Source organism: Haliaeetus leucocephalus, unplaced genomic scaffold (genome assembly GCF_000737465.1).
Source record: "Haliaeetus leucocephalus isolate CR32 unplaced genomic scaffold, Haliaeetus_leucocephalus-4.0 Scaffold773, whole genome shotgun sequence".
Lineage (NCBI taxonomy): Eukaryota > Metazoa > Chordata > Aves > Accipitriformes > Accipitridae > Haliaeetus > Haliaeetus leucocephalus.
The window spans coordinates 1,885,268-1,904,734 of NW_010973209.1; the positions used below are offsets into that span (position 1 = coordinate 1,885,268).

General features: G+C 54.0%; 1 protein-coding gene across 1 annotated transcript; it reads left to right on the plus strand.

Moving 5' to 3' along the window:
• Positions 1–553: 553 nt before the first annotated feature.
• ST14 (suppression of tumorigenicity 14 (colon carcinoma)) lies at positions 554–19,239 on the plus strand. The gene is made up of 19 exons (XM_010581402.1): positions 554–577; positions 9,098–9,257; positions 9,494–9,621; positions 10,234–10,304; positions 10,780–10,940; positions 11,380–11,415; positions 11,779–12,016; positions 12,177–12,316; positions 12,759–12,856; positions 13,426–13,535; positions 14,510–14,640; positions 14,936–15,040; positions 16,023–16,130; positions 16,586–16,705; positions 16,908–17,024; positions 17,403–17,589; positions 17,789–18,063; positions 18,386–18,522; positions 19,078–19,239. Exons 1-19 carry the CDS (start codon positions 554–556, stop codon positions 19,237–19,239), a joined length of 2,508 nt encoding a protein of 835 aa, XP_010579704.1.
• The last annotated feature ends 228 nt before the right edge of the window (positions 19,240–19,467 follow it).

The window sequence follows — 19,467 nt, forward strand, 5'->3', positions numbered from 1 at the left end:
AGGGGCTGAAGAGCCTGTGCATGCTGGAGAGCGTGCTCTTTGGCCCCAGGGCTTCGTAGCATGATAGTTGTTGTCACCCGAGAAGGGGTAAGACCTTGGGTATGTAAAGCTTTTCCCTAGAAACTGTTGCGTACACCAGTGCTAGTGAGCCCTCCTGCTGCCTGCTGGGTGGCTCGTGTTGGTAAAAGACAGATTTTTCTGATTTCATTTACTAAAGCAGAGCAGGCAGCGGAAGGGTCTCTTCGCATCACGCAGAGCTCACGCGGGGCTTTCGGGCACAGCTTTTCGGGCACGAGGTTTTCCTTAATTTCCCCGCGGACGCCTGTGAAGCGGGGAGAGGCGGGAGCTGCAGCCGGAGACGGGAGCGTCGGGGGACCCGCGGGGTTTTTCCAGTTTCCCCGCACCTACCGGGAGCGTGGAGAGGAGGGGCTGGGCACCGTGCCGAGCCATGCCCTACCGTGGTGAGGCCAGGAGCGACCGCGCCATGGCGGCCTGAGCCGGCACGGCAGCCGCCCTCGCCATGGAGCGGGGCCTCGCGGCCGCCGGTGCCGGCATGAGGTACAGCGCCCAACCGCAGGTGAGAGCGGCACACGGGGCGGGGGGCAGCGGGGCTCTCCCAAAAAACGGTCGTTTTTTTCGCCGAGCTGCCTCGTCCTCCGCTCGCTCCGGTTTCTTCGTCAGTCCGGACCGATGGGGGTGGCTCCGGATCCCGTGGGAAGCGGGGGAGCTCCCGTTCCCACTCCGCCGTCGGGTAAGGTCAGGAGAACCCGTTTGGGGGACGCCGCCGAGCCCAGCAGAGCAGGAAAAGAAAAACCAGCTTTGGGAAGGTGGAAATCCCTGCCCGTCGCGATGCAGCGGTCTGCACCGGTGTAGACCGCGTCGATGTCAGCGCTGCCATCGCTCTGACGGTTTTGATTTCGGCTTAAGCTAGGTGCTGGCAATGTGAGTAAAGATAAACTACGCAGAGGTGAACTGTTCGCAGCGCGTGGCTCTGGGTTGTTTAGCAACAGGTCTAACTAAACCTGTTCAAGCCGTCAGAAGGTCTGACTTTAACCGAGGGCTTTGCGGCTTCATTAATTAACCTATGCGTTATCAGTGTGCTTTGAAACTTGAGCGAGCTTAAGCCGTTGTCTCGGCTTTTTGTGTAGGTCTTCCCGGCTGAGGGTTGGGCAGGGACTGGTGTTTTTGGGTTGCACCTCCAGAGCCTGTTCTGTGCCACAGAGCTGGTTCAAAACCGGGCTTCTAGGTTAAAGCACGACAGCAGTGCTTTCCAGCTCACCTGCAGGCTGTCTGGTGTCGGTCTCTGAGGCTTGGCGTTAGCGGTTGTTACCTGGCAGCGGCAAAGGAGCTAGCAGTTTTAGCACCGATCAGAAAGCTGGTCTACATCAAGAAAAAGTGTCCCTTGCCTCCAGCCCTGCTGTCCTGCATGTGTCAGGGCCGCCGTGACTGCCAGGAGCGGGAAGGAGATGCTCTCGCTGATACCATTCAGCTCGAGCTCCTTGTTCCCTGGCCGGGTCGGGGTGACACCGTTGTGTGCAGCTTGATCTTCCCTGCCCGGCTTGTTCTCTTGGCAAAAGGTAGGTTTGTGCTCTGGTGTCTTTACGGCAGGGCTGAGTGCTCGAGTGAGTCCCTAGTGTGCCAGGTCCTTTCCCCTGGTTCTGGATCAGTTTTCCCCCTGCATCAGTTCAAGAGGAGCTGATCTGGTCTTGGAGGACTTCCCCGAAGACGCTACCTTCCTTCCTGGCAGTAAACAGCCTGAGGAATTTGTCCCTTGTGGACTGACTGTCGTTGGACTTGGCTCCCTATAAATATGACAGCGGAGCAAACGTGAGTTGTTTTGCAATGACTGCATCTCCTCCTGCGGCGGCGAACGAGCTGCGGCAGCTCTTGGGCACGGCGAGGAGAAGTTACTCTTCTTCCTTGGAAAGGTGCAGAGCTTTTTTCTCGGGTAGTGGCTGGTGGGCGAGTGCTGCTCAGGCCAGTTTGGCTGCTGTTGGTGCCAAAGGCAAACAGGGATAAGGCAGGCGCGATGAGAAAAAGGCTGAGGCCGATCGAGAGCGTGCCAGACCTTTGCTCAGCAAACAAAAGATCACTTTGTAAAACCATTGAGGGAGCAGCGAGAGTGTTTTTGAGGGCCTGGCTGTGGGGAAGGTATCAGACCAAAGGTTCTCACCTTGCCCAGGGTAGAATATGCCGTTTCCATCCAAAGGCCGCCGGGGCCAGCCTTGCAAATAACGCACTGCGATATCCAGGTGATAGACTGGGGTGGAGGAGGGAGCAGCTAATAGGGATGGGTTTGCCAGACAAAAGGCTTTACCCAGTCGGAGCTGCTGGCGTTTCCCCTGCTGTTGGCTCCAAACATGCAAATGTTGTGGGCCAGATCCACCTCAAATCTCTAAGAGTCGGTGAAGAGCGTGGGTGAAATGTAACGATGAGCGTGGAGTGTTTCATCGAGGTCTGGAGTGCAGCTGGTTTTGTTAGGCTGCTGGAGGGCGTTTTTGTTGTTCAGACAGTACTTTCTGTACCGGGAAAGACGTAAGAGTGTTTTAAATAAGTGATTTGCATCTGTGGCATGTTTCTCTTCTGGTCTTGGGACATAAGTGTGTTGTAGGGAGGAATTTCATGGCTCATAGCTACATGTATCAGGCCTGTAAGGCAGCTTTATTTCCCACTTCTCCCCAAGAATTGCTAAGTCTTACATGTAAAAGTCTCTCTGCTACAACAGAAACGCAATTAGAAGCGTGGTCGCTTTTTTTGAGCTGCTGTTTTGCATGACACAGCTGCACTGATAAGCCTGGTGCGAGGCAGCAAGCCAAGCCTGTGCTGTCCTGTGCAAACATTAACTTTAGTTTCTTCTGTAATAAAGCTGAAGGAATTTGGTTTCTCATGTGACTCAGGATGGTCACAAGACAACTGAACGCTGTAGAGGATTGAGCTCAAAATTGGTGTGTGAAATAGGTGTGTGTGACTTGTATCTTTCACTATTGCGCTTGCCCTCTGTGCCTGGAAGGTAGACAGTGTGGAGGACTCTGTGTCCTTTATTTCCTGCTCCATATTCCCTCGTTAGTTCTTATGTCATCATTTTATGGTATCATCGTCCTTAATAAGGAACTGAAGATGAAAAATAATACGCTGGCAAAGTTTCTTCAGTGCTTTACTGCCCATACTGGGGCAACACAGCACAAATATGCCTTATGGAAACTTAGCTCTTAGGCATGCTGTTTCCATGTATTTCTTCTCGAGAATGAGAAGAGAAGTGAGAAGATTATTGTCAGATCTCTTCCTGGAGGAATGTTGGGGTTTGCAGCAAGAGTCGATGCAGGAGCTGATCTCAGGACTTGTGTAGCTGTACTTGAGCTACTTGGGCAAAGCGAGTTGCACGCTGTGCACACCGTGTGGCAGCAGCTTTTTAGATCTTTTGGGTTTTTTTTCTTATGGGAAACAGGCTGTTTCCTCTTATGCCAGCACCACAAAGCTGGTGTTAGCTTTCAGTATGATCTGGGAAACCTCAGGTTTTGAAAATAGAACTTTCTTGGCTCTTTCTGCACTGCACAAGCTCACCCCGTTGATCTCAACGGCTGGGGTGTCCCCAGCTCTGAGCCGGGCTTGCTGGCGCTGCGCTGAGCTGGTTGATGAGTCGATGGGTTTCGTTCCTCTCATTTCTCATGTGATATTTTAGTTTTTATTGAACGCCACCTGAGGCAGGTGTGGCTGGTAAAGGGGAGGTGGGAATTGCCTCTTGGATACACAGGCTGGTATTTGCAGGGTGCAATTACCCGGCAAGAGTCTAACCGCATCATCCGATGACTCTGCTTCATCTGAGACCTCCCCAGGTCGCCTCCAACTTTGCATTTTACAGGTTCCTTTTCTCGGCCGTGCCAGACAGCGGGTGTTTTGCAGTGAGGCTGCCTTGGTTGCACACTTGCTCTTACCTTCTGTGATCTGGACAACTTTAGCCCTGAGCAGCGTTGCGGCAGATGAGCTGAGTCTGGAACGTGACAAACATCAAGGGAAGCAGCTGAATCTCATAGTTGCCTTGTGCTGGACAAACAAATTGACCAGCTGCAATAAGGGACAGGAGAAACTAATGGCCAGGAGCCCAGTCCTTCTGTGGGTTAGGGTCCAGTGAACCAGACACAGACACTGAGTGAGAGATGGAGCACCTATTTTGGAGGAGACGGGAGCAGCAAGGGCTTTTGGTGCCTGGGACACATCACACTCTCTTGCTGGAACCACCAGACAAGCCAGAAATCAGCCTCGATCCCAGATGGACCCCGCTTTGTACGCATCTCAGAAATCTTCTTGCTGGAGAGCCATACTCTGTGGCATGTCCCAGCCTTTCTGTGACCCTCCTTTGCAGGAGGATCTCTCTGCTTTCTGATAGGCATCTCCAGTCCAGACTCGACTGTTGCAGTTCCCCCAAGCCCCATATGCCTGCTGAATTTCCTGCTGACAGAGTTAGTCACTTCTGCATCTGGTTTGTCCAGTCTGGCAGAGTACGGTTGCTGTCTAAAAATACATTGTGCGGCTGGGTTATGGAGGAGGAGTGACAAGGTCTGCTTACGCACAGGACTTCTCTCTGAGCTCTCTGCACGGAGGAGTTGCGTGCAGCAGACCTCCAAGCTCTGTGTAAATCTGTCCGTGCGCGCTCCTTTTCCAAGTTTCCTCATGGAGTCGGTACTCCCGGGGAAACTGAGGCATGGAAGAAATGGGGCAACATCTTTCTGACCCTTTCACTTGATCGGCGTGTGGCTTTCCTACCAGGGCACTGCATGGCTGCAGCAGCCATGCCAGCCGGGCTGACGCTGCGACCAGAAACCTCCGGTCCTGCCGTGGGCAGCCCTACGGTGACGATGAGGAGGAGCAAGAGGAAGTAACTGATCCTGTGACTAAGGCGGAGAGAATATCAAGGAAGGTTTTCTCTTACTAATGTTTATTGGAGTAGTTTCCTCGAGAAGGGCGAGAGAGTCAGACCTTGAGTCACTCTGGGCTAGAGACGGTTTCTCAGGGAATCATGGACAAGGTGAGAGCAGGACGTGCATCCAGGTCCTCTCTGGTTTACATCTGCTGTCGCGATGGACTGTTCAGCACACGCGAGGGAAACGTGCAGCAACCGTTAGCTGAAGGAGATCAAAACCGTAGTCGTCTTTTGCTTAACGATGATCTTTCGAGCCTGTCTTGCTTTTGATTCCATCTGGTTTCTGCCTAGCTTAGAGGATGGTGACCAGCACCACAGAGGAGGTATTTTTCCCTGCCGGGCAGGAGTGGCAGCAGGGAAGGGGATGTGCAGCACAGGGAACAAGCGGAGCGGAGGCTGAGCTGTGCTGTTTGGGCACAGACGAGTCCGGTGCTAAGGTCAAATGGGTGCTTTTCGTGCTGAGTGTGGGCAGGGAAGATTCAGCCTCTTACTCAGAGGTCGGGACACGGGGCCTTGTCTGAAACCTTCCTGGCACGACCTGATTCAGCATTCCTGTAGTGCTTGGGGGATGCTTCAGATCCTTTGCCTCGTGTTGAGAAGAGAGTTTGCAGGAATCGCTGTTGCTTGCCCAGGCTGCGACGCGCGACAGCTCTTCCAAGCCGCTTCGCACAAGTGTCAGAGTTGGCTGGGGAATATAATGGTGTACGTAAGGTATGGGGATGAGGGAGGGTGAGATCTGGAATATAAAACAGAGGGCGGGGAGGCAAACCCCTTTGGATCCAGTCTCATATCTGCCTCTAATGACCAGGTAACTTCTGGCGAGTAACAGTGTCAGTGGCTGCTTATGCGCCTTGTACAGGAGTAATAATAAAAATAACCCCCTAGGAGTCCCCACACTCCTTTAATTACTCTTGGTGCTGTGGGTGTCACTGCTCTCTCAGCTTTGGAGCAAGAACAAACTGACGAAGGCGTGCCGTAAACTCTCGCAGGTTTAAGATCTTCCATCCTTTTTTCCAAGAGCAGAGAAATTGTCTAAAGAAGTATCAGACGGCGAGTTTTCTTGCCTAACCCTTTGGTCACGCTGCAGCCGCAGGAGCAGTGCGTGTGTTTGTATGTGTTGGAGGCAGAGGGAAGCTGTGTTTTCCTTCTGATTTAATCACGCTGACAAGTTGCTCCCATCTATGAGTTTTCCCTCTGCAAAGACACAACCTTTAGCTGGAAGAGGATGTTAAAATGCATGAGCCACAACGTTGTGTAGTCTGGCCTTGCACAGCAGTATATCCTGCTTGCAGCGGAGCCTTGCTTTTTTCTGGCAGTTTGATGAAACTGAATTTTGGGGAGTTTTGCAGAGGGCCAAAGGTACCCTCAGCCGAAGGGTATACTATTTGAAAATAGGGTTTTCATTACTCTCCCGGTAGCCAGAGGAGACCCGATTTTGTTGTGCCGTTTTGCAGCTGCTACCACCCTGTAACATTACGCTTCTCGTGCAAGAAGTGCGCTATCCCTCTTTCAGGGAAGAAATACTGTCTGGTTGAATTCAGGCTGCCAGGGGAGCGTGTTGTTAAGGCCAAGATTTAACAGCTTGTGTCCCAAAATTGTTACTCAGAACACACAGAGATGCTGTCTTCCCCCTCTGATCTGTGGGCAGGCGGTTCTTCCTCGCTGACCCCAAGAAATCTGGGAAGGCTGCTGCTGTGCGAACAGATATATAATTTAAAACCCTGAGGTTGTTTTCTTGCTGCAGGCTCCTGCAGATGTTAGAAGAGAATTAAATACTTTTCTTCCTGCTAACAGCAGCAATGTATGGGAGTCCTGGGAAAGCTTGGCGCTGCAAGCAGCCCCACGGTGGGAGAAGGGAGATGCTTGCAAGATTTGCGGCTGTTTTCTTCTCTTTACCTGGTTTGGGGGGATTTCTTGCACGATTTGGAAACTGATGGGAGCCAGGTGGCTGTTTCGAAGATGGTGTGTCAAACTCCAGGCAATCTTGACTTTGATTGAAGCGTTTCTTGATTTAGGATGTCTGTATGTATTTAAGCTTTATTTTGCGTGTCTTCTGTTTTGAAGTTTCTTTGGGTTACGTTTTCAAATTTTTCCCGTATGATCACGGAAGCGAAACAGGAATCAGAGCATCCCCCCTGGTATTGTCCTCTGTGGTCCTGCTAGGTCTTTTGTTTCTTCTGGCAGTGGCTGGATGTTGGTGATAGAAACAGCCTGGCACCTCAGAGAAGGTGTGCTTCACGTTGGTTTCTTTCTGCCCAGCCTTGGGTAGTAAATCTCAGAAATGAACAAAGGCTTCCTTGCCCATCCTGTAGTGGAGATCTGTCAAACGATAAACTCGGATTATTCTGAGAGCAGATGGTGCGAAAACTGGTAGGTTGCTCTGGTCTTGGTGGCCTTCTAGTAAGTGTTTGCAGAGGTTTAAACATACAGAGTCCTTCACAAAAAAGGTAGGGTAAGGTGCCTGTCACATCTCTTTCTTTTGTAAAGGGCCTCAGGCGAATACCACAGGGAGGAGAGGCTTTGGTGAGGTGTGGAGGGTGGGAGGAGAGGGCAGAGATCGGGTGAAGAAAAGGGCAAAAGGAGTGGAAGAATGGTGCAAGTGAGAGCTGGGCTTTCCTGCGGAGTGGGGCTTCAGAAAGATAAGGCAGTGAAGCCATTGCACCAAAGGGAAGCGCAGCGAGGATCGCTCGTCGCCTGGGTCTGCAGGAGAGCGCACAGGGCTCAGAGGTCCCTCTGTCGACACGATCCCCTTTGCTGGTTGTTTTTCCTGACTTTTAGGGGCTTGTGACGTTTGCATCAAATTAACCCAAGCCGTTAGTGTATGTTTGTGTCAGCCCTGGGCTGAGAGAGGACAGGCAGCATCTGACCCAGCATCATGTTTGCGGGGACGATGTTTCCCCTTCCAGAGCGCAGGAATGCATTTGAATGCAGGGAATTTGTGCTAGTCGGCACTTTGTGTTCTGGCATCCTTGCTGTCATCCGGAGCCCAGGAAGCTGCCGGATGCCCGGTGAGGCTCAGGAGAGGGGAAAATGGGAAGGTGGTGACCAGAAGGGTGAGGCATCCTCATGGTTTGGGCAGTTTGCGGCAGGCAGAGAGCCCTTCCTACCTGAGGGAAGCACAAGAAGAAAGCAGAAGATGCAGTCTGCCGTCCCAGCGTGCGTTAGCCAGCTCTGGGGAGGAGAAATGCTAAGGTAGCGGGTGCAGATCCGGGTGCCTGACGTCTGCCTGTACCGAGGATGCTCTGGGCTGCGTGGCGTCTTTCTGAAAACATCTGGGTCTGCAGCCATTCTGATTTCCCCCCAAGGCTGGAGGTGCAGGTATGCGAGCAGGGCAAGGATGGAGGGCAGGTAAGCCAAAGGCGCGAGAGATTGAAACCTCGGGGCACCGAGGATTTTGCGCTGCGACAGAGACCTTCCTCTTCATCACCTGGCCCAGCGTGGGGCGGTGATAGCAGTGAGAGCTGTGCGCTATCGGTGTCATTCCTCGTTCCTGGGCGGCTGCCTTTAGGACCTGCTCTTCATTAGCCAACTCGTCTTGTCCTGAGAGTCTGGCTGGTCGTGGGCTGCGGGGGATGTCTTGTGTCTTCATCTTAGTTTTTTTTGGTGTATTTCTTTTGATCCGTATTTGCGCTGAATGGGAGATCCTAAGCAGAAATACGGGAGCGCTGTGTTGGCCCAGGAGACGTACAGAGAATTCTGCAAATGTAAAGGGAGGAAGTAGCTCGGTTTCTTCTTTTACAGGAATGCTATTTATAGTGTACTGTGCCCCATGAGCTGCAGGTGACACACCTGCCACGTAGTGAGCGCATTGTAGGGGTGAATTTTTGTCTGCAGTTTCATCTGCTGGCAGGCAGAGATCTTGGAGGTTGTGGACTAGAAACCTACTGTGGTTGTGGGGGGTGTGTGTGGACTCGCCCCTGAGTTTGCTTGAGCTGATAACCTTGTATTAGGCCCAATAAGGAATTAGGTGTGTGCCGAACAGCAAAGCAAAAGCCTTCAGGGTTTGTCCTGCCGTGGGGTGGCTGTGGAGCCGCCGACACCGAGGCATACCTCGTGCTCTCGGTGTTGAGGAGCTGCTGTGGACAGGTAGCTCTGCTCTAGACTGCTTTGTCGTTGGACCTCTCCAAACCAGGCTTTGGGATCAGCCTTTCGACCCTCCTGCCTTCTCTCTTCTCCTAGGACATGAACAACCTGGAGGAAGGTGTGGAGTTCCTCCCTGCCATGAACTCCAAGAAGATGGAGAAGCGCGGCCCAAAGCGGCGGGTGGTCGTCACCGTAGTGGTCATTGTTTTCCTGCTCATCTCCCTCGTCACCGGCCTCCTGGTTTGGCACTTCAAATGTGAGTATGACGTCTGGTGGGTGGTGGCATGTGGGGTGATACCCTGGGGGCGTATGCGCATGGAAAAGCTTCGTTATCCGGCGTTGCTCACATGTGCCCTCTCCAGCTCTGGGAAGGCTCCAGGAGTGGGGCGACACCATTTCCAATCCCCTGCCCCGATTGCTGTCACTGGGGACCTGCTGTGCCGCGGTCCCAGCCCTGACTGCCCTTTCTGACTCTGAACTGTTGCCTTCCAGACAGGAACGTGCCCGTCCGCAAGGTTTTCAATGGCCACTTGCGGGTTCTGAACTGGGACTTCCTTGACGCTTACGAGAACTCCAGCTCGCCGGACTTCATCATGCTGGCCAAGAAAGTGAAGAGCACGGTAAGAGGTTTCTTGCATCCCTCCTCCTGCAAGCAGGACTTTTTCCTCTTGCCCTGTGACCATGGGGATCCTGCATGTAAGACTGCTTGCAGCTTTCTCACTCCTCTCAGCTCTCCACACTCGCCACGATGCACTGGGCTGGGTGCAAGGAGCCTGCCTTTAAGCTGGGTCTTGGCATCTCGGCTCCAGCCCAGTGCCATGGCATCTCCCTGCCTCTGCAACCCAGCATGTGCCGTAGGAGGCTGCCTGGGCAAATCCCAGGGTCGGCAGGTCCCCAGTCAGGCCTGGGAGCTGAGGCAGGAGGGTGTCTGCCCTCCGTGCTGAAGCTGTAGCTGGTCTTGCCTTTCCCTTCAGACTCGGGTATTCGTTGTGCTTCCCCCAGGGAAGAGCGGGGTGAGCTGAGTGAGAACAGGCTGTGGTGTGCGGGTCTGGGCACTTCTGGGACTCTCAACTCTCCTTCTTCCTCTCTTTGGCCCCTGCAGATTCCTGCAGCCAGGGGTGCTGGGTATGTGCCCTGTTTTTCCATAGCAGGCTTGAAGCTCTGTCTGTCTTTAGCCTTTCCCCCCCTCCTCACTTCTAGATGTGCTGAACACCCTTCTTTAAACCTTTCAGGTGGAGGAGATCTACAGGAATCATGCAGATATTGGTCCTTACCACAAAGAGACAGTGATAACTGCGTTCAGGTGAGGGTTAGGTGCTGTCTGAGCCCTGTCTGGGAGCGGAGGGCGGCGATGCTGGGATGTCATGCAGCCGTACACCCTCGTTCCCAGGCTGCTGGGGATGGAGGCACCTCAGCAGTCACCCTGAGTGACACAGGAACGGGGGGCGGGCAGTGGAAAGTGACCTGAAAATGCATATTGTTTTCTGCCAGTCCTCATCACTGTGTGCTGAGGGAGATGTCTTGGGAAAATCAAGGTATGGTGCAATACAGCCCTATGTACGGCAGTGGGTGGTGCCTGGCAGCTTCAAAAGGGACTCCCTGGGCTGGCAGGGGTCTTTGCTGGGCACAGTTTGCTTAACTTATCATTAAGACTCTCCCTTCCCTGTGGCCATCCTCCAAACATAGCTCATCAAGTAGCCTGGCCGCTTCTTCTACTGCTACTTGAGCCCTCCTGCGTCTGTCCTTCCTCTCACCCCATAATCACCCTTCCCCTGCAGCGAAGGCAGCGTCATTGCCTACTACTGGTCAGAGTTCCATGTCCCCAAGTACCGGGAGGAGAGTCTGGACAGGGCGATGGCGGACAAGCAGAGCCTGGTCCAGAGGTGGAACCCCCGCCTGCGAAACCCCATGCTGAAGGTGGAGTCGGTCGTCGCTTTCCGTGAGTGCTGGCTCCGCCATCCCTGGGCCTCTGCGTGGGATGGGGGGGGCACATTTCAGTGGAGGGTTAAGCTGCCGGTCGCAGCCCTCCCTTGGGTGCCTTTGGCAGTGGGGACCGCTCTAAGGGTGAGTGTAAGGACCCGGCTTTCATAGCGCTGCTTTGATGGGCCGTGCGGGCTCGGGGGGAAGCTGCATGGACCCGCTCCCCTTCGCTCGAACGCTCCGTGTTCTCCTCTGAGCCCATCTGCAGAGGGACAGGGAGGAATCCTCCCTCCTGCAGAGGAAAAGCTTGATCACTTGGCTCCCCAGAGCCCAGGCAGGAGCAACCTCCCCCCTGGCCAGCTTGCAGGGCGAGACCCCACCAGCGAGGCCAAATCAGTGTGGGTCCCAGGGACTTTCCACAGCCCGAAGGATGACAACACCTCTGTTTTTTCCTGCAGCTGTTGACCCCAGCATAGCTTACTCCTCTCGGGACAGTAAGTACAGTTGTTCTTCAGTCTCGTAATGGCCTCTTTGGGGTGGTGATTTCCCTCGCGGGATGGGGAAGGGCCTGAAGAGAGGTGCTCTGCATGCAAGGCGGACCTCTGTGTGCTGCTTGGAGCTGGTTTGGGGTCAGCCAGATCGCGGCGCAGGCCTTGCCGTTATTTAGCAGTAGTGGGTGTCCCTGGCTGTCCTTCCCCGGTACCTCACTTTGCAGGTGGATGTTGATAAGCAAGGGTGCTCCCTGCAAGAGGCATCTGCCCAGGGACAACCTGCAGTGCCGCGCTCTGCATCTCGGGGAAAAGCAGGGCAGAACCTCCTCGTTTGCCTTGTTAACTCTTCCTTGCTCTCCTGGGCAGAGAGCTGCGTGTTTGCCCTCCACGCCAAGGAAGGGGAGATCACCACTTTCACCACGCCGGGCTTCCCCAACAGCCCGTACCCCAACAACGCGCTCTGCTACTGGGCACTGAGGGCGGACGCCAACTCCATCATCAGCCTGACCTTCAAGACGCTGGAGCTGGAGCAGTGCACGGATGACAGTGACTACATCAAGGTGTATAACTCTCTGAGCCCCGTGGAGCCCCATGCTTTGGTCAGGTGAGTGTCTGCGTTAAGTGTCTGTATGGCACCGAGGTGGCAGGGTGGCACTGAGAAGTCCTGCTGGTAACCGAGCTCCTGTCCCTGCTCAGAGGTGACCTGTGCTGCTTGAGGCTCTCTGCACAGCTATGTCGAATGGATTTTGTCCTTTACTTCCTAGGCTCTGTGGGAATTACGCCCCATCCTACAATCTGACCTTCCTGTCCTCCCAGAACGTTATGCTCGTCACGTTGGTTACCAACAAGGAAGGGAGATTCCCCGGCTTTAAGGCTGAGTTCTTCCAGCTTCCGAAGATGAAAGGTGAGCAGAGGTCTTGGCCCAGTTCCCCCCCACCTCTCCCTGCCGCGGGCAACTGAAGAGGGAGGCGCAGCTGTGGCTGCGGTCAGTTTGCCAGGGATGTTGCCAGGGCCGGGAGACCTGGAAGCAGGTCACATCGTGGCTCTTGGAGCTTGCCTTGCCCACAGTGCTCTTGGCTGCTGTAATGATGTCCCCCGAGGAGGGCAAAATAAGAATTATGTTGGATTAGACATGCAGATTGATGTATGCAGGAAGCACCTAATTGATCTCCTGGGTTCTCTCCAAGCCTTGGAGCAGAGCTGCTCCCTCCAGAGATCGACTTAACCTTGTTAGAGACTGTTGCATCTGCCTCCCTTCCTGCCTTGGGTGATAGCCAGCTAAGGCTTGGGAAAACCACATCTCTTTGAATCTCTAACCCGTTTTCATCTTCCTGCTTATCTTCTAGTCTGCGGTGGGACTCTGAAAGGAGAGAGTGGCACCTTCACGACTCCCTATTACCCGGCACACTACCCCCCAGCCACGGACTGTGTCTGGAACATAGAGGTAAGACGGGGTCCTCTCTTTGCCTTAATGAGTCTGTCAAATGAGCTTGGTTATGCAGGACACCGCACAACCGAGCTCGCAGCAGATGCTGCCTGGAGACTTAGAGTCTGACATGACTGGAGGGAGGCTTCAGGAGCTGGTGCCAAAGGCAGAAGAGGTTGCGAGAGGCCTCAACCCCGTGTGACGCCTACCGTAGCCCCCAATAACTAGCTTTACACAAGAAGCACTAGAGTACCTGGACTTTGGGACAGGCCAGTCACTTGCTTGCAACACTGCTGGTGGGGGAAACGTTCTGCCCTGGGAAAACAGGCAGTGTTGATAGAGGGCTGGCTTCAACCCCCAGTCTGTGTGCTTGTTTGATCTGGGATTCTGGGGTCAGCAAGCCAAGCAACTGTCTAACTGATAGTGTGAACCATAGTGGCTTTTCAGGAAGGTGTTTCTTTTTTTGCTGGGCTTCTTCCCTTTTCAGTTACCTTCTGTCCTCCCCCCAAACCCCTTTCCCACAAAACTTATTCCTGTTTTCTGTGCTCCAGAAAACAACATGCCACTGACTCTGCTTCCTTTTGCAGGTTCCCTCTAAAAAGAACGTGAAGGTGCGTTTCAACATGTTCTTTGTGCTGGAGCCCGGGATCCCCATCAGCTCCTGCACCAAGGACTACGTGCAGATCAACAGCACGAAGTAGGTGTCAGGCTCTCTCTGACCCGCGGCTTTGGCCCTTTGAGCAGAGGGGCTGCATTTAGTTATGTGGCACCTTGTGCTTTCCTTAAAATTGCCATGGAAACAAGTGTGCTGGTGCTTTTGGGGATACGACAAGGCAGGAGGGTGCTTGGGTTTGACCCGCGGTCGTAGCTCGATGCCCTGTGGTGAGAGGGGAGCCGCATGCTTGGTTCTGGGGATTAGACCCTGGGTGTGTTGCATGCTGCAGCTGAATCCCCCCCAAATGCTGTGGAACATCGCGTCACATGCCTCGCGTGCAGAAAGGCAGAAACATCTGGTGTGGTTTTGCTTGAATGAGCAAATCTCCATTGTGAGGGTAATTGCGTTGTGTTCTGTGATGCATTTACTGTTACATTTACTGTTTGCTATTACACAACCTAACGTCAGCTGGGCCAAAAAGACAACTTGGTACTGCATAGGGGAAGCGAGCAGTGTTCTTTTGCAACATCTTGGGCAAGGGAGCTGACCCTTCCTCAAGGAGAGAGGGTTTCAAAGTCAGAACCTGCATCTGTGGCCCTGGCTAGTTCCCGCAGTGGTGCTTGTGTAAGTGATTCCTACTGACCTGTGGTGGGATGGGATCCTGCGGCTTTAGAGGCTCCACAGATCCGGAGACACGGTGAATCTGAGATCAGAGACATCGCTGTGTCAGGCAGGGATTTGGATGAACTCGCTCCCGGTCGTTTCTAAGGTCACAACTTGGTGTTTGCAACTGGCCCAAACCTTCTGCCGGCAGCAGCAACGTTCAGCTCCTGCGTGTGGACCTTGAGGTCCAGCAGCTTGTGCTGGAATCAGACCTGCTCTCTGTTCTCCTGCCCCTTTAGCTCTCTGGGTGTGTGAAGTGACCCTTTGTGCTGATGGGGAGTTCAGGGATGGAAGAAGGTTTGCTCACTGCTGATCTACAATACTTCATTCACCTTTGCTCTCTCTCACTGCAGGTACTGTGGGGAGCGTCCCCAGTTTGTGGTGGCCAGTACTAATAACAAAATAGAGGTCCGGTTCCACTCAGACCAGTCCTACACGGACACTGGCTTCTCAGCTGAGTACCTGTCCTACGACTCCAGCGATCGTGAGTTGAAGCCCTGAGGCTGTGGGGGGAACTGATTTGCCTGAGGTCTGGAGGCTGTCCCTCCCTCTGCACTTACGCTGCCCTGTAAATTGGGAAGTGTACCTTTCCAGGGGGATAGGAGCGCATCTTTCTTTCCTGCAAACCTCCTTGTATTCCTGCTCTGTTCCGAGAAAAAGGTGTTTTTAATGCTGGATGCTGTAAGCAGGCACAGGGAACGTTGTGTGCTTTGGGGAAGGGGTGTAGCGAGGATGGCTGCAAGGCTCACGTGTTGTTTTATCCCTTTCTTCCTTCTCAGCCTGCCCTGGCAAGTTTACCTGCAACACTGGCCGCTGCATTGACAGAAGCATGCGCTGCGATGGGTGGCTGGACTGCGTAGACGGCAGCGACGAGAGATCCTGCAGTGAGTCTGTCCTTTGTTTCTTTTAGCTTGTCAGGGGAAGGGCCACACTGCCCCGGGGTGGCTGCAGGTATTTGCTCTGGGCTTGTTCTGGGTAACGTGCCTTAGCGCTGAGGCTTTGCAGAGCAGCTCACCTCGCTCGCTAGCACCAGCGCTGCCTCACTCCTCCGGGCTGGAGCAAGAGGCACTCGGTGCAGGGATTGATTTGGGATCCTTTCCCAGCGTAGGAGCTGTGGGTTCCTGCTAATCGAGGTCTCTTCCAGTGGGATCTCCCTCCCTTTCCCGTCCCTCCCAGCTGGGAATGTGTTTTTCTATGTAATCCTCCTGGCCGTTGTGGGTTTGGCTGAGCTGGGTGGTATAAAGGGAGGCATTTTGTAACCGAACCGGGCAGGTATTGCAGAGCACATCTGGAAAACCTGTGTGATACACGGGAGCTGTTTCTTTGTGCAAGAAGTTTTCCTCTTGGATTAGCAGAGCTATCCCATAGATAACATTATTGTCAAGGGTCTGCAGTTAATTAGAGGGGACGGGATCCCCTGATTTGGGGGGTAAGGGGCTGTTTCCTGCGGAAGAGCGTGCTGCTGGCCTGGTTGCTGGCACCATGATCCGGGTATCTCAGGTCCTTTCCCACTGGTTGTAGCAATCGTTTTGCTTGAGTTGTTGCCTCTGGCTGTCCTGCTGCTGTAACGTCAGCTTCAGCCTTAACCGCCTAAAACATTACAACTCTCTGAATAGTTTTGTTCTCCAGAACAGCAGAAATACTGTGCTATAGCCTAAGCGCGTTATGTGTTTATGTACGCGTGCGTGGCCCGAAGCTGTCGCGGTGTTTTCTGGTGCGCTTGTTCCCATGTGCTTGCACACCCGCTGCGAGAGCCGCCCAGGTTTTCCCATGATGCTGCGGTAGATGAGATGGTGGATGGGTTGCTGGTGACTCCGCAGATGCCTTTGCAGATCTCTCCCCTGATTTCTTGCTCTCCCTTTTCAGCCTGTACCGACCAGCAGTTCAGGTGCCAGAACGGCTGGTGCAAGCCCAAGTTCTGGGTCTGCGACAACGTGAACGACTGCGGCGACAACAGTGACGAGCTGCAGTGCAGTAAGTAACTCACCCCGCGGGCAGAAGGGGCTGAGGGCTTGAGCAAGGCGAGGAGGGCGATGGAGGCTCACGGTGCGGAGGAAGGCAAGTGGCGGGCTGGAAACAAGCAAGCAAGAAACCCCAAATACCAGCCTGCTGCAGGGCACGGCGAGGCCTTGCCTGGTGCAGCTTCCTCAAGCCCGCACAGGAGCCCCAAGCGAGAGCTTGGAGGAGAGAAACAAGGATGAGCAGAGGTGCAGGGAACGCCGGCTTTTGGGGAAGAAAGGGCTGAATAAATCAGCGGTGGTGTGCAGTTTAGAGAAGAAGAGATTGGGGACGCAGGAAATGGGCATTTGTATGTTGTGGCTGCAGAGGCTTTACGTGTCTCAGGAGGAAGGGAGATGGACACAGCCGTGTGTTGGGGGTACTGTTAGGATTTGTGCCCTGCCGTCTCTCAGGAGCTGCTCTTTCCCCAGGCTGTGCAGCTGACAGCTTCAAGTGCAACAATGGGAAGTGCATCCCTGACACACGCAAGTGTGACGGCAAGGACGACTGCGGGGATGGGAGCGACGAGGGCAGCTGCAGCAATGGTGAGGGTGGGCTGCAGAGGGGACCTCCCCTCAAATGCAGCCTCTTAACGGATTTCTTCATGGCTGGGCATCCTGGCGTGCATTTTTTCACGGGGTGGCAATGTCCTGGGGATGGGCAGAAGAGGTGAAGGGCTCCTGAACGATGCGACCTCCCCCAGAACCGGGGCTAACCCCTCTCCCTTCATCCTTCCCGCAGCGGTCCACACAGCAGTTCCCTGCAAGGAGTACACGTACAAGTGCCGCAGCGGGCACTGCATCAGCAAACAGAACCCGGAGTGTGACGGGGAGCGGGACTGCGAAGACAATTCTGACGAGGAGAACTGCAGTGAGTACCCCGGGGAAGGGGGGACACGGGTTTCAGGGCTGGGCCCCTAAAAGAAACACTTAAGTGTGGCAGAGAGAGCCCCTGGGTTTTTCTTGATCTGAAAATAGCCAAGCCGTGTTCTTCAGCAGTTTGCGGAGAGTCTGTGTCGTTCAAGACGCCTTACACAGATAATACAGGGATTTGCCTGCACGTTTACGGACTTGGCCAGTAAATATTTTAGCAAATTCAGCATTTGTGCTCCCGTGCTGATGGCATCAGCCATCCCTGCCATGGGTGACGGGGCACTCGTGCTGTAGTAGATATCCCAAAGGAACAAAGGGGAGGCGTTGAATGGGAAAAGGATTACTCCAAGTGTCCCTTCTCCTTCCCCACCCCCAGACTGCGGGATGCGCTCCTACGTGAGGAAGTCGCGGATCGTCGGTGGGCAGAACTCGGATGTGGGAGAATGGCCGTGGCAGGTCAGCCTCCACGTCAAGGGCCAGGGCCACATCTGTGGGGCCTCGCTGGTCTCGGAGAGCTGGCTGGTGTCGGCCGCGCATTGCTTCCTGCAGCTGCAGGGCATCAGGTAGGTGGGAGCTGGATCGGGGACCGCCTGCTGTAGGCAGGACCCCCCAATGGTCGCACTTCCATCTTCGGGCGTTTGTCTGAATCAGGGAAAAAACATTTTTATGGGCATTTCTCAAGGAAACTGTTTAAGATGATAGCGAGATATGGCGTCCGTGAGATGGGGCCTCACTCTGCCCTGCGTTTCGTGACCCGTGCAGGTACTCAGACCCCAGCCTGTGGACAGCCTACCTGGGCCTGACCAACCAAGGCAACCGCAACGGAGCCAACGTGCAAACACGGAAAATCAAGCGCATCATCTCCCACCCCTTCTTCAACGACTACACCTACGACTACGACATCGCCGTGGTGGAGCTGCAGAGCCCCGTCACCTTCTCCTCCGTCGTCCAGCCCATCTGCCTGCCCGACGCCACCCACAGCTTCCCCGTGGGCAAGGACCTGTGGGTCACCGGGTGGGGAGCGACCGTGGAAGGAGGTGAGTGCTGGCGTTGCCTCGCCAATTTGGGGCTGTGTGGACGGATTTTTCGTGCGTGGCTTTAGGGAACAGGGGGGTTGCCTGGCTGCAATTTAAATGTATTAGCTTGCCTGGAGCCTGGAATCAAATGAGATTCTCTGGGAGCGCACAAAGTTAATGTCTCAGTCCTGCTGCAAAAGGGGTATTAGGAAAAAAAAGCGGGTTGTCGCAATGGGCAATCAGTCGGTCGTTCAGAGCCCGAACAAAGCACGCAGGGGAGGGAAATGCTGCTCAAAAACGCCGCACATTTTCACTTACGCTGCCCTTCCTTCCCTCCTCGCAGGCAGCGGCGCCTCCATCTTACAGAAAGCAGAAATCCGGCTCATCAACCAGACTGTGTGCAACCAGCTGCTGACTGACCAGCTGACGCCACGCATGATGTGCGTGGGGATCCTGACGGGTGGCGTGGACGCCTGCCAGGTAGGCCAGCGGTGCGGCAGCACTCGGGTTTGTTGCTGTGAGGAGGAGCCTTAGTTCGTTAGGAAGATGGGCCGTTTGCTCAGCTCTCTTTATTCTGGCACTTCCACTCATATTACCACATGTAATATACAACAAAGTTATGTGGATCGTCCCTGATTCAGACAATGGACAAATTGGAGTGGGCATGAGCAGCAAATTGTGTTGATGCATGACTTAGTCTCAAAAATGTCTTGCCAGGTGGGAGAACAATGTGACCACACTCTTGTTTATTACTGAGAGCCATATTAGCAAGACAGGCCCCTTGTTTAGCTCTTTATTCTGGCACTGTGACTCTTTTTGCCATACTTGAAATATCTATATTTACAGATATATGTACAATTTTTTTTCTGGATTCGGGGAATGGCCAGGAACTTGTACAGACAGCTGACTTAGTCTCTCAAACTGTTCTTTGGAGTTACTGGTTGTTTCTTCCTCAGTTTTTGTGATTTACTTTAAAACTTTGCATTAGGACAAGGTACTGGGTTTGTGCTTATGCTGCTGTTTGTTTCTGTGCAGGGAGACTCTGGAGGTCCCCTGGTCAGCGTGGAGCCCAGCAATCGGATGTTCCTGGCTGGTGTAGTGAGCTGGGGCGATGGCTGCGCACAGAGAAACAAGCCTGGAGTCTACAGCCGGCTCACGAGCCTGCGAGACTGGATCAAAGAGCAGACAGGCCTTTAGGGACACGCTCATCCCTGCGTGGAGATGGACATCTCTTGTACATCGCCAGCTGGAGATGCTGGGTACTGTCATTTCCTCCCGGCAGGGCACAGCTTCTACTGTGAACTTCAACCCTCCCTCTACCTCGCTGCAAGCGCCTGGGACTCCATGTGTGTGTACCGAACAGCCAGAGCTGATGGTTCCAGTCAGCCCTTTGTATTCCCACCTCAGAAATCAATGTTTGGAGTA